General features: G+C 41.0%; 1 protein-coding gene across 4 annotated transcripts; it reads right to left on the bottom strand.

The window, feature by feature from the left end:
* Window positions 1–2,853: 2,853 nt before the first annotated feature.
* Window positions 2,854–11,599, bottom strand: LOC143429601 (serine/threonine-protein phosphatase 2A 56 kDa regulatory subunit gamma isoform). 4 transcript variants are annotated; one of them, XM_076905276.1, is made up of 9 exons: window positions 11,315–11,599; window positions 11,107–11,169; window positions 8,752–8,926; window positions 6,275–6,477; window positions 5,623–6,017; window positions 5,200–5,533; window positions 4,910–5,128; window positions 4,619–4,846; window positions 2,854–4,554 (listed from the first exon to the last, which is right to left on the bottom strand). In XM_076905276.1, exons 1-9 carry the CDS (start codon window positions 11,315–11,317, stop codon window positions 4,405–4,407), a joined length of 1,770 nt encoding a protein of 589 aa, XP_076761391.1. In that variant the 5' UTR covers window positions 11,318–11,599; the 3' UTR covers window positions 2,854–4,404. The 4 variants fall into 4 exon arrangements, with proteins under 4 accessions (XP_076761391.1, XP_076761392.1, XP_076761393.1 ...); XM_076905277.1 differs by having other exon boundaries at window positions 4,619–4,837; XM_076905278.1 differs by lacking the exons at window positions 8,752–8,926; window positions 11,107–11,169; window positions 11,315–11,599 and adding an exon at window positions 7,365–7,747.
* Window positions 11,600–14,178: the final 2,579 nt, after the last annotated feature.

Below are 14,178 nucleotides of genomic sequence, written 5' to 3'. Positions count from 1 at the left end.
TACGAACTAAAAACGGCGATCCTTCGACGTAAGCGTAGAATAACTTGCTCGCGGAACTCCGAGAACACACGCGCTGAATACGAAACACAGTCGAATGTCGAGAGTCCTCGAACACTTCGTATAAACGGAAGGTCTCTACCGAAACTGGCGAACGCGATCCTGCGACTGACGCGCGCAGTGATTCGGCCGTGGTACGCGCCGCGTACTGTTCGACCGCGTAAACAAAAATTATACACCGATCCACTACGCACCACCGAGCCACGAACGAAAGATCATCCACCTTCGACGGCCGGCGGCGTACTAATATCGGGTGACCATGGAGCGACCGAGAGAGTCTGCCTCGGCGGCGCAAGCGTCTCTTCGCGAGGAAGCGCAGATCATTGATACCAACACAAACGCGGCCGATGGTGGATACGACGGCACAACACACACATCGATTGTATAGATACGTACCTGTTGAATGCCCGGGAGTCACTGGCACGCTGCTGGCGGTCAGCTAAACCGGAAAGGGAGCGACACGAACCGGCCGAAAGTACAACAAACCTTCTCTAATCCGACGATGCCGGTTTCTCGATCGATGTTCGTGTCTGTTGAAAACTTTTTGTCCCCCTTTCGGGTGATTTACCGGCTCGTGACTGGCCGAGGGAAAGGTATAAAGCTGGAGAACGATGAAGGCCCATTACATGGGAGGGGACCAAAAGGAGCACGCGAAATCGACGTGTCTGCAATTCTGTAATTGAGTTCTATCATTGAACGATATACAAACTATGCAGATTATATTGTTCTTTTAGTTCCCTTCGCGGGTTTCAAGGATCAAGTAAAGGAACGAAACATACTTGTTTTACAACTACGTGGGTGTTGTTGTTGTTGTAGGCCTTCAGAAAGCGTCGATAGGATATAATTTAGTAAAAGACCATGAAAAGTAAACCTTGAACTTACCAGTACCACAGTCGCAGACTGGAACGGTGCGGTTTCCTTCGGTATGTGCATGTAAAAGGCTACAACAGGTTTTAGCGTTGATGTTTAAGGATGCTGTTTAACCGCAGAAGCGAATTTTAAATTCCAGAGGCGAGCTTAACGCCGCTATGGCGCCACATGCGAAGAATTTGAATTGCCGGCACATTTTTGTTTTCTTAACTACTGCCGATTATCATCTGTAAAACATTCGTAAAACAATAACATTAAATTTGCAAAGAAAATGGTGATAAAGGTAAATGATTTTTAACGAAAACTAAAGTAACAGAATGTGTTCAAGAATCCTGAAGGATTTTGAGGACACTGATTTTGAAAGGAAGAGATCCAGCGTCGTTTCATTATAATTATTTATTTATTATAAAATTACGCTTCCACACGCGCACGCACGCACAGATACACACACGCACGCACACGATAAATTGTAAAGGAATATAGCATGCATGGAATCGAATCGATCGGACAGGCGATCGTTAAAAAATTGTTTGTAATCGAACATTCATATACATTTCAGTACGTGTCCCATTGATAGCTCTAGGTTCGAAGCGAGTTATTGTACACGTATGGGTTATGTTTTCTTTTTTTTTCTTTTTATTAACTCACTTTTTCCTTTTTCCTCTTCCTCAAACAAATCTCGAATAACTCGTAGATGTTTACGTAAGGAAGAACAGAGACATTTCTACCGGATTCAAAAGCTGTGTCTACGGATACCGTCTCCTCTTCTCTATCGGAAAATCCTTGCTCCCCCTTACATAAAACTGTGAAATTGTTCTTCGCGACAAGTCGTTTCATTTTCTACCTATAAAACACTCGATTGTTGGCTGACTCCTTTATCATAGAAAACGTATAAAACATTGCTTAAAATGAACGTTTTAAACTCACTCGAGGCGTAACAGGTGGTAACACCAGTGTTACGAGAGAACGATCTACGTCGAATGAAATCAAATTTCATTTTCAACCTTGTCTTCTCTTCTCTGTGTATAGATACAATTTAAGCCTGGCACGATACGGGAACGGAAGTCGGGGTGAATTTGATAATACCTCGGACCAACGATGAGCCAGTAACAGTCTTCAGAAATTCTCAAGCACAAGAAGTTTCAAATGGAGTCGGTTGACCTAGTGTATGAATTTCACAAACTCCAAAAATATACCTTAGATAATACAATGTGAAAGAATAGACGCAGTAAGAGGCGATAGTACGAAACATGCATTATCGGAGAGACGCTTCTCTCGAACATTATTATCTATTTATATATTTTCATTTATTTCCATTGACTTCCAACGATCGAATGATACAATGTAATCCCGATAACCCACGTTTAACCGTAGCTTCAAGAGGGAAAGATAATGAGAGATACGGTGTTTAATTACCCGAAGGAACACCACTGAAAGATGCGAACTTATTCAAGTAAAAAAAGTTCACTAAAAACATTTTTATTATTAAGCGCTTGTTACCGAAAATATCGTACAGTGTTTGCAATGAAATCTATCGAAATTCTAAACACACTCGCACCAGAAATCAGAAGGTCCATCGAGATTACATTGCACTTGATAATAAAAATTATTATCGACAAGAATGCTCATATTAATGGTTTCCGTAACAAAAACAGTCATTCTCCTTCCGAAGGGACGATTAAATAGTAAATAATCTTTTCTTTTTTTTTTTTATATTTATCTCATTTGGCTTTAATTTCCGTTATTTAATAATAAGTGCTAATCGTATTTCTATTCTCAACAAGTTCATCCCTTACAATGTTTAAACATAACAGCCTGCCAGCAGCGCAAAGACTAAAGATATTTAGCTTAGATCGCTCTTTCTTTCTTCTTTAAACTTCATCATTTGTTTCTGTTCTTCGCTTTCTTCCCTCCGCATTTTTCTTCCTTAATCAGCGACGAACTAGTATATAACGTTTTCTCTTCTTTTTTTCTTCTCCCCTTGATTAACCGCAAAACTGACGAGGCAACGGCGCAACGTTCGTGTAAACATTCTTGAAAAAAAATTCACGACATCGGTTACACGTCATTCGGTAACGTTGCGTACAACTCGTTGCTTATTATTTCTTTTTCTTATTTTTTTTTCTTTTCTTTTGTTTAACGATTCTTAATTATAGGCCTCTGGCAGAGGCGATTCTTGCGAATGCGTTCCACAGGCATCTAGGCACGACAGATATAAAAGTAGTACGTTCAGAAATATTCAGATTTATAACAATCGATATTCTAAAATAGTGCTATCACGTTCATCTAAACTCTAAAACGACGTTTTCACTTCTTTTTGCAATTTTTTCTTTTTTTTTTCTTCCATTTTTTTCTGCTGCTAAATTACGAGCTGGTAGCGTCAAAGCAACTATATATCACTTGCGTGTGTGTTATTAATGTCTGTCGTTTCGCGCATCAGTGGAAACTTCGCTCAGAAGAGTAGCGCCTCGGACTTGCATACTAAAATTTGCTTATTTTTTTCCTTTCGTTTCGCTATTATTACAACATCAAGCACGCGGTCATTCTTTTCTGACCCATTTCGAATTCGTATAAAATTTTTCTTGTCTATTTAGAGTATATGTATAGAGGGTGTTCGATAAATCATAAATACCTACGATGTGAAGAAAATACCACGTCAAAAGCAGGATAACTTCTTTTGAAAATAGTCTAAGATTTAATCTTTGTGCAATTAATAAATCGATCTATCGTGCATCGATTACACACAATTTAAATATACAAAGTCTAATATTTGTGGATGCGAAAAAAACTGTCTTATTGTCAGCGATAGTTTTCCCCATACGCAAGAAATCTACAATTTATGAAATACCCTATATACGCATATATACTTAGGACCCTTATTTACTAGGTTTCTTTCAGATTTCGTGATTTTTTCCATTTTTTTTCCTTTTTTGTTTTTTATAGCGTAGTATGTAATATCTGCATAATTCTCGCATTATGTAAATCAACTCGAAGAGTATATAGGAAGTTATCAGCAGTTTTTCCTTTTCTTTTTATAGAATACTACGGACACGGATACATCTTCCGATAGTGCTGGGTGCAATGAGAGAAAGCTTTTTTGTTCTTTTACCGAGATACAAAGAAAAAGACATTATACAGTACATATCTCGAAAGTCTCGTTACAAGAGGAGGGGTGGGCAGGGGAAGAGGAGAGAGATAGAAAGAGTGTATGTATATGAGAGAGAGAGAGAGAGAGAGAGAGAGAGAGAGAGAGAGAGAGAGAGAGAGAGAGAGATAATAAACGACGTTGTTGACTTCTCTTATACAATCAAACTGTGTCGCAGACAGGGTTGACGTCAAGTTGTTGAAGACCGCATTGATTGATATAGATCAGACCTCTGATCGGTATTTCTCGTTTTCTCTCTATCTTCGGAAAAGCTAACTCCCAATATCACTGCAGCAAAAGAGAGGATACACGGGAAGAAGTTGCGGTAGAGACTAGCAATTGTTAGGATCCGGCGGCGTGACGAGATACTCGTCTGCGCGTTTGTGATCGGACAATGCCCGGATCGTGTACGTGTCTTGGGGTAAGTCGCTTTTCCTTCGCAAAAGTGGCTTTGTCTTATTGGAGTTGGTCATTTTCTTTGCCTGTACCAAACAAAGGTTTACATTTTAGACTCATTAATAAAAGATCGAACGCGATCGGTCGTACCTCGTTCGCCTTCGCCTCTATCTTTTCCAGCGTCAGCGGAGTCTGATCTGTGTCGCCGTCTTCGTCGGGTGGGGGACTGTCCAATTGTTGCTGCAGTATCATGCTGTTCGTCGTGTTCGTAATACCTTTTATGGTCGCGTTATAATTCGGATGTCTCATCGCTAGAGCCTCCACACGCATCCACGCTTCATCCCTATCTTTCATAAGTTTCCTCTCCCTCTGCCGATCCTACGAGCACGTTACATTAAACAATTCTTACTATCTCGTTTTGCGGTAAAAACAACAACGTACCTGATAATACTGTTGAGTACACTCGTCGAATATTTTTTGATTCATCTCCATGAAAAGCTTCAGCGCGTTGTAAATCAGACCGTGAATAGTTTTGTTCCAGTGATTTCGTGAGTTTCTGTAGAACGCTGGATACATGATTGGCAGAATAACTGAATAATTATCCGATACTAAGGACATTATGTATTCGTTGTTCCAGTAATAAAGAGCCCGTTCGGCCACCTGGAGAAAGCGTAATATAAATATTAAAGATAATCGCGAATCGACATCCTATCTCATCACCATGAGAGTACCTGAAAGTGTGGGGATGACACGCATTTCGCTAACTGTCTAAACAACGGGTCCATGACTTTCTGGAATTCCGCTGGTTCGATCACGTCGAGAATCTCTTCAAGCTCGTTCAAAAACATTACTTCCTTCGGAGAATGTGTTTTCGGCCAGAACTTCAACAAGCTTCTAATGACAGGTTCGGTAAGCGACGGATCCTTCTCTAAGAACTGAACCACACAGTACGCCAATTGGGGATGATAGACAGAGAGCGATTTGGCTTTGTGCAAGGGTAAAAGCACCTTCAATAGAAATATCTTGTGCTCCTCCTTCAGTGGCAATGCGAACCCATTGATTATACTGAAAGACCAAGGGGATCGATGAATGCCCAACGACATAACAATACGCGACAACGTTTTAATCATTTACAACCAGCAGCTCCGTGTTACCTCCCCAAAATCTCAAGAAGCTCCGAGATACCATTATGGTGTTCGGTCTCGTATATAAATCGATAGAAAACATTGTTTATTTGCTTCCTGATGTACGCTCTCAGCCCTAAGAACTTCCCGTAAATCCTATGGAGCGTTGTCTTCAGAAAATCCCGTTCTCGTGGATCCTCCGAGTCGAACAACTCCAGAAGCTGCAACACGAACTTTTGATCTATGTAGCGTCTTGCGATGGACGGCTGAAAATCCTGGGACTCCAGCAACCGCAAGAAGAACTCATAAACCAGCTGCAGATGAGGCCAGGCCGCTTCCAACGTTGGCTCATCCTCTTCCGGGTCGAATTCTGCTCCGTTCGGATTCGACGATGGTGGAAGAGTGCGGAACAAGTTCATAGCAAACTGAAAAATGTTGTCATCGAGCACACTTCCAATTTTTTAATCAATTCGATAAACTACCCAATAGGACAATACTTCTATCAACTTAAGGAAACGCTTTTTGAGCTAGAGTTCAGAGACATAATCAAACCCCGTAACGAAACAGTTTCCGGATACTTTTCAGTGGCAGTGTACCTGCCGTATCCGCAGTCCTTCATTCATGAAACCCTATCAGCAACGGGACCCCTGCTGGCAACGCGTTAAACGCGGTGCACACTCACCATGTTAACCGCTTCAGGATAGATCGCCTCTGTGATCACGTTCTTGTTCTTGGTGACGTACTCGACCATCTCGTTCAAGGCGGTACGCTTCACCTCTTTCCATTTCAGATCCGATAGCGGATCGGATTCGAAGTCGAACAGTACGCAACATTGTCGTAGCTTCTGGATGAATAGTTCCTCCCTTTCGTTTCCTTGTTGGGTCTCTACAAGCAAAAGAAAAGTCGAAAATGATGAAAGTAGTATTTCGAAAAGATAAGCGATCGAAGTACCGATCTATCTTTTATTAAGTATCACATGAACTCAAAAACATAAGTTTACCTTGGTTACACCACAAAAACTCTCACCCCTTTACGTACACACACACATGCGCGCGCATTACGCAACTTACACACGCATACACACACCAAAGAGTTCCATGGACTATTCCCCTTGGATTACCTCCCTCTCTCGTACTTCCGTTTCCCCCCATAGACACCCTACCTTTCGCAGTTTCCAAACAAACTTATACATGCACATGATTCGTACCGGTACATAATGGACTCTCTCTCACGGACTCGTATCTCCCATACTCTTACTCTCTCAAGCTTTCTCTCACGGTACGTTCCCCTTTCCCTCGAACTCTCGCATAGGTTTCCGTTCACTCTTGAACCCCCACCTTTTCCGCATTTCTTTTTCTCGTACATTCTCTCCCTTATTCTTTTCAGCGCTCTCATCAGCTCTCCCTTTCCCTCTACTCTTTTCTAATTATCTTGGATCTTCCGTTAATTCCATGCACAGGTCTTGTCAACTTTTTCATGCATTCTCATAGTCATTAACTATTTCCCCCTCTTCGATTCTTTCCATCTCCCTTGGACTCTTCCATGAACCCCCTACCTCTCGCTATCTCTTTCTCACGTCTCACCTCAATCGGTATAACCTATCTTTCTCTCTTCCACTCACACTCACGTATCTTCTATACTACGTATTCTTCCTCCCTCGTTTAATTCTTTATTTTTTGCTTGCTTTATTTAATGCACACTCTCGTAATATATATTTTTTAAGAATATCGTGAAATTGGGGTAAGAAGCAACTTCAGAGGTATCATCATTACCGATTAATAAGGGTCGTAATGGTTGATAGTGCGAAGTGAAGTTGGTCAAATAAGGTTTATTCGATTCTCGAGATAATACAGTGGCAAAGGCGAGCCCCTGGTGGAAGCTCGGACTTTTCGGCAGAACACCAGTCGAAAAGGAGATATATCCGTCCACGTGAACCATTTTATTATCCAACAATGTATGCGCTCTCGATTATCTATCACCGAAACTCTTCTCTTTTACCCCGATCCGTTCACGGCCAACTTACATCCCTATACCACACCGACTTCCCTGATCACATAACAATCTGTTGCTTCGACGTAATTGGCCGTTCTTCTTCCGAGTGAAAACCGGGCACGTCGGAGATTCGTTACGGCGATATTACGAACGACACGATGATTTTCCCCGCGTAACGTTGTCGTACCGATGTCGGTTTTAGGCGGACGCGTAGGCGGAGCCGGGAAATGTGCTTCGTGAATTCGAATGGAGGAAATGCCGCGAGTATCGAGGACTGTTTGAACGAGGAGAAGGACTGTTTACGTTAGAAAAGTAGGAATTGCGAGTGAGGCGTGCGCGCATGCGGGAACCACCGCGCCTTACAATCGATACGCTCTGACGTATGTAGTAGGCTTTCGCAATCCTGCACGACCGGGATTGAAAAAGCAAAAGTGACTAATTAACCCTTTTCCCGACGTGATAGATGGGATAATTTCAGTTTCAGATCGTAGATACAAAGATAGAATTCGATTTTTCAGACGGCCAACTGGCGAACAAGTTGCACGGTAGTATTTAATATTGCAACATGGATAGAAAGTTGTAATTTTCATGATAACGACAAGGATATTTGCACAAGGACCTTGTTTCTATAGAACGAGCGTAAACTTGACTAGGGAATTCTAGGTTGACATTCATTTGGACCGAGAAATCGTTCAAAATGTATTCGTCGTACGACGAAATCATTCAAATTTCCGATCGATATATCGATTAGTTAAGTGCTGACCTCCATAGACTAATTCCACTGTGGAGGATTTCAGCTAGATCGATAAGTAAAACTATTAACGAAACGAATAGTTTTACTAATCTTAAAGTATATGTAAAAATATAGTGGTTACGAATTTTTCTCAATGGAACTCGCTCTCTAATTTAATTCGAATTCAAATTGAAAAATTCAAAATATCTCCGAATATCGACAGCGTCGATAACTCGCACGATATCGCAATCCGAAAAACCATCGATACAACAGAGTGCACTGTATCGATAATCGAGCAACAGTAGGTAACTAAATTTGAATACATTATTGCTGCCCTCTTCCTACATATTTTCATATTATAAATAAAAGCGGATTCTTTATTTCATTTTTGAATGAAATTTTCATATAACAAAATCGCCTCTTCGACGACTCACCAGACAGAAGAGGTAGCTTCTGGAGTTCACGATTTTTCGATATGTTGAATCTTGAACTACTTTGTCGTTTGTCTTTTTTTATCACAGGACCTCCGGGTTGATACTTAATCTTGTTGATTAACGTCGGCGGCGGTGGTGCACTGGTTGCCGGTGGTCCTCCTGCTACCTTGTTCGCCTATGAAATGAGAGAAATAATTCTATAATAATAAAGGCTTGACGATGAAGGATTTGTTATGAAAAATTTTGTTAGAATCAGTACAGTGCGATGTAAGATTCCTGAGATGCAATACGTGCATAAAAATTACATAGTGAAGCGACAAATTGTTAGACGACTTAATATTAAAAGAGTGAATTCCAGTTTGAAATGTGCAGTTGATCTAACTATGCCTCAACAATGGAACAACTTTAACCGAGAATAAGCATCCGAACAGCGTGGTGCAATCTTTAAGTTGCTTCTTTTCTACGGTGCTCGTGAAAGAATATTTTACCCACATCGAAAACCGTTTTCCCGCTAAACTTCGTTACAGAATTCAGAAATGATAAACAAAAACTGTTTTTCTAAAAGCGAATAATGTGTATGTCAATTTGTGTGCGTAAGCCTCATTACATTCAACACAATTGTTCCAACGTCGCATTAATGCCTGGCATCCCCGAAAGAAGTTTTGTGGTTGATCTTGAAACTATTTATTCACTATTGGTCTTGACTCTTCATCTGAGCTGATGATGTCCATTTAGAGTATCCTCTAGTGGCCAAAAAAGATGACGGTTACTTGCGGATGAGTTTCGGACAATTATACAGTTACATAGTAAACACTCTTATTAATTTTTTGTGGGTCTACTGGTGGTAAAATGAAAAGATTGAGAGAGATGCAAGAATGACTTCAACACCAATCACAAAACTTCTTCTTGAGGAACTTAAGCTGACGGTGCGGCCCTTGATGAAGCGTATCCCATAACAATTAGGCATAAGTATTCCCCTCTTGACTATGCGAGATGAAATTTTGACTTCTCTTAATTCTACAATTACAATTCAATCTTTTTATATTAAATATTTTTGTGATTGATCGAATATTCTTGAAATACACATGCACATATACAATTTTACGATCACTACTTCGCTTGTTGCCGTTACAAGGATAAATAAAAATTCATTAAGTAGAATTAAAAAAAATGCACTAAAATACAAGTGCTACAAATATATGTACGTATAAAAATTTATATGCTTTAAATTAGTGATTAAGTTGTTAATCACGAGTTAAACTGGACAATTATTCTTGGAATTATACCAAATATCTAAATTTAATTTATCACTGAAACATGTAATCGTTTGTACTTTTTATACGCTCAAATGCAAATTAATCGATTATCGCAAATTATCAACGATCGATAATCGAATTCATACCGTACAAGAAACTATAATTTTTTTTTAAGTAATGAACTATATACTCGACTATACTATCTTTCAGTCGGTGTAATGAAATTCTTTATACGCAAGCATTTTAACGGAGATAAACTGATTATTAAACGTACAGAGCAGCAAACAAAATGAAAACTATGTAGATGTAATTATAAAAATCGCAAGCAGGATTAATTTTCCATACAACGGTTAACGCATTAATCTTAACGACCAATTAACATTCTTGGCACGTATATGATTGCGCGTTAATTCGATCTTCGGAATTCGCTCCATTCGTATCGTAGGTATCGTATCACACACTCAGCACGGGATTAAACATTAATTACGTTCAGGAAGCACATTAGGAATGTAAAGAAGATTCCGATTATTTGCGCGGGTCCATGAATGATATCTACGCAGGTAATTGAACACACTCACGTGTAACAGAATGACAAAAAGCCAAATGTCATTGAAAATATCTGTTCGTTAGCATCGTTTTCTATTTATCAACCACATATCCACGCTTAAGCGCCACCTGTGTCGAGCGATATTTTTTTTTTCAAAGACAACTTTAAAATTGTTTCAACCGTATCCACGGAACGTGATATTTAACTAAAAGCCGACGATACCGATGGATCTTACGGCGAAGAGGCATGCACGTCGCAAATACAAGCACGTACAAGACTCGGCGAAGAAAAACATTTCAGGTGGCTGGCACACCGTGTCGAAGATGGACACCGGAGCGCTTTCGAGGAATAAATGTCAAATAAAGCCCCGTATACGAGGGGCAAACGGTACGGCAGCATTCGACAACTTTGAACAAACTAAAAACCTACGACGAGCGTAAAGATAAAAAGAACAGTCCATGATACGAAGGATCGCCGATGACAGGAGCCGATTCGAATCGAATCGAGTCACGTCAATCGGGAAGGGAGGATAGAAGGACGATATAACCTCACCTCGTCACTCGTCTCGCCTTCTTTCCCGTTCTTTCCCTTGTCCTTCCCAATCTTCGTCGCATCCTGGAACAAAACGACTAAATTGCACCACTTATACCAGCGTAGGATGCCACGACAGCACGATCCACGGGATTCGAGACGCGGCCCGCTCAACGGAACTCGCACTTGCGATGTCACTACTACGGAAACGGAGAATTAGTTCAAGTACCATTGTCGTGTCCTTCGGGACGTTCGGTTGAGATAATGTGCCAGCGAGACGGATATCAAGAAATCAGAATCACGCTACACCCTTCGGTGTCTCGGCTACCGGGGTTGTTTCCCCGTACTCTCTTTACTCTCCCTTCTTCCCTTTCTCTCCTATCCCTGTCATCGTCGCCCTCTCTCTCCCTCGCTCTGTCTCTCTTTCTCTCGCTCTGTCTCAGCCACACGTACATGCATACACGCGTACACGGTCTTTCTCTGGAGCGCGCGCGTGGAACACTGTTCTCGCGTACGCGAGTACCCGATCTCGCCTAACACGAGACGTCGTGGTACACGGCCAGAAACAAAACTCGACTAAACTTCATTCTCGGGGACGACACGTTCTTCTCTCGACTCTTCTCGCAGATGTCCCGACGATAGCCGACCACTAGAATCCAATTATACGAATTTTCAGTTTCAGAGGCCACCGGTTCAAAAGTTATACATGTTTGAAACTTGGTGTTTTTAGGGAATTTTAAAGGTTACTTCGACGCCATATTGGCTTCTATCCATAATCCATCCAATGAGTGAAATGCATTAATTGAGAATTAGCTATTTGTTAAACTAGATAAATTTCCGGTCACCATAAGATGGCCGGTAATGTAGAAATTATTTGACCGCTTAATGAATGGAAACGCGTAAAAGAGGGCGCTTTCACTTGTACGGACCAATCAAATTATGGATAGGAGTCAACATGGCGTCGTATTAATCTGTAAAGTACGCTGAAAACACGTCGATTTCCTATATGAGCGTAACTTTTTAACCACTAAATTGGCGAACTCGAAACCTGATATCTTTCCGTTTCACTCGTCGAAAGCTACCGGACGGTCTGACCGAAAGTCAATAATCTCCGATCCCCGAAAGTCAGGTTTAATTCAGCAGCGGCATGCAACATGATGAACGCACCTTTTCTTTTTTCGACTGTCGACTCGACATGTTATCGGTCGCGAGTCAGATGTACGCGTGATCGAGTTGAACGCGAATTAGTACACTTGAAAAATACGTAGCAACACATCGATCAGCGACAACTGAACCGACACGAGACACTCATTCGTGGCGGCCATTGGCTACGCTTAGCCATTGAACTTTCGGCCGGCGATTCGCGCCACTCACTGAGAACGCTCGGCTTCGACTTTTCCCTAGCCTTCGAACGCTCTTTCACCTTCTTCTCGCCCGTTTTCTTTTACTCCCCGATCAAAATCCTTTCCCTCGTGCTAACTAATCGTTACGAACGTTACGCGTTATCGTTATCCAAACCCAACATTTCGCAGCACGTCCATGCGCTATGTTCTGCCGTAACACACAGGTTATACCTTCATTAATATGTACGCGATACTCGATCGAACGGGTCATCGTTAAGTATCGCAATTTAATGCTCGCATATTAACAGAATAAGAATTATTTCAACTATCTTACCTGGTGCGTTGTATAATTGTTATACGAGGTATCAAACGCGATATTAAATTGTATCCTTTTAAACACTTTCAAAACGACGTGCGTGAAGTTGGCGCTAATTTGTATAAACATTCAAAATATGCGACACGTGTCGAAAATGTTCGCTACAGATAATTTCAGTAGAAACAATTCTTCGTTTATTATATAATATATAATAGTATCTTTTCATATCGGCACGTGTTTACTTAAGCTGGTAAGTTTTTGAATATATTTGAAACAGCCAGCCAGTTACTGGCACCTAGTTACTGTGTGCCAAAATTTTAGTTCTTAAATGCTACAAGATTGGCTGTGTTCGTTCTTTCTGTTCTAGGAATCTTAGAATAGAGCAGGCACCCCGACAACAAAATATTGTCACAGTAAGAGCACGGTGATGTTACTCGCGCCGCGTTACGTCACTTCCATAGCCATCTACGTTCGCACTCGTCGATGGTTGCGATGGCACGCGGTAACAGCGCGTTCCGAAGCACCAGCGTATCACGCGGTGCATCACCATAGTACCACTAGCGTATCACGCCTGTTATATTTTCATTCATGAATTTTTGAAACTGTGTTTCCGCACACATATACAGACACATTGAGAGACATTTTGGTTGTTGTTAACCAACAATTATAGTTACTGAAAACTATATATATTTTTTTAAATCATCATCAAAATGATATGATGACAAACAATAGGTATTTAAAAGCTCTTTTCGTATTCAAATTGTACAATATGTAGTTTATAAATGATATATATTATATTTCCCGCTTTGAGAGAGAGAAAGATATATAAGAATGCTATAAGAAAGAGTGAGACAGACGATACGGACCCTCCTCTAGAACCCTTGGCGCCATCTGTGTGAAAAGTGCCCAAACTGGTCGCACAGCGTTACCGACAGCAAAGTAAACTACTGAAGACCTACTAGCGCCATCTGTGCGAAAAGTAGTGAAGCTAATGCCCGATCAGTTTCAGCACTTCTTCAAGAGATGGCGCTAGTAGTTCTTGAGTAGTTTACTTCGCTGTCGATAATTATGTGCGACCAGTTTGAGTACTCTTCACAGAGATGGCGACACGGGTTCTAGAGTAGGGTCACCCTCGCCTGCCTCACTCTTTCTTCTAGCAACTCTCTCTCTCTCTCTCTCTTACTAAAAAGCTCTAAAGGGGGAAATATAGAATAAATTGGAATAAAACTATTGAAATATACGTCCCGATAACACAACTTTGTCACGGTAAGAGCGCTGTGATATCACTTGCGCCGCGTAATATTATATATTTATATTAAAACAAGTTTAATCTTTTATCTTTCTTTTCATGTCGATCTATTTTAGAATCAACTAAACTGCTAACAAAATTCGTGAATGAACAGCATCGGCAGGCGGTATCAGCAGTGGAACAAC

The sequence above is a fragment of the Xylocopa sonorina genome, chromosome 12, assembly GCF_050948175.1.
Source record: "Xylocopa sonorina isolate GNS202 chromosome 12, iyXylSono1_principal, whole genome shotgun sequence".
In the NCBI taxonomy this organism is placed as follows: domain Eukaryota; kingdom Metazoa; phylum Arthropoda; class Insecta; order Hymenoptera; family Apidae; genus Xylocopa; species Xylocopa sonorina.
The sequence above is the reverse complement of the archived record's forward strand: the minus strand, read 5'-3'. Positions and strand labels throughout refer to the sequence as shown.

Excerpts from the sequence above, each read along its gene's own strand:
- LOC143429601 (XM_076905276.1), bottom strand. Across the intron at positions 6,018-6,274 it reads ATCCTGAAGCGGTTAACATG|TTTGCTATGAACTTGTTCCG; the intron begins GTGAGTGTGCAC and ends AACATTTTTCAG. Across the intron at positions 5,534-5,622 it reads CTTCTTGAGATTTTGGGGAG|TATAATCAATGGGTTCGCAT; the intron begins GTAACACGGAGC and ends TTGGTCTTTCAG.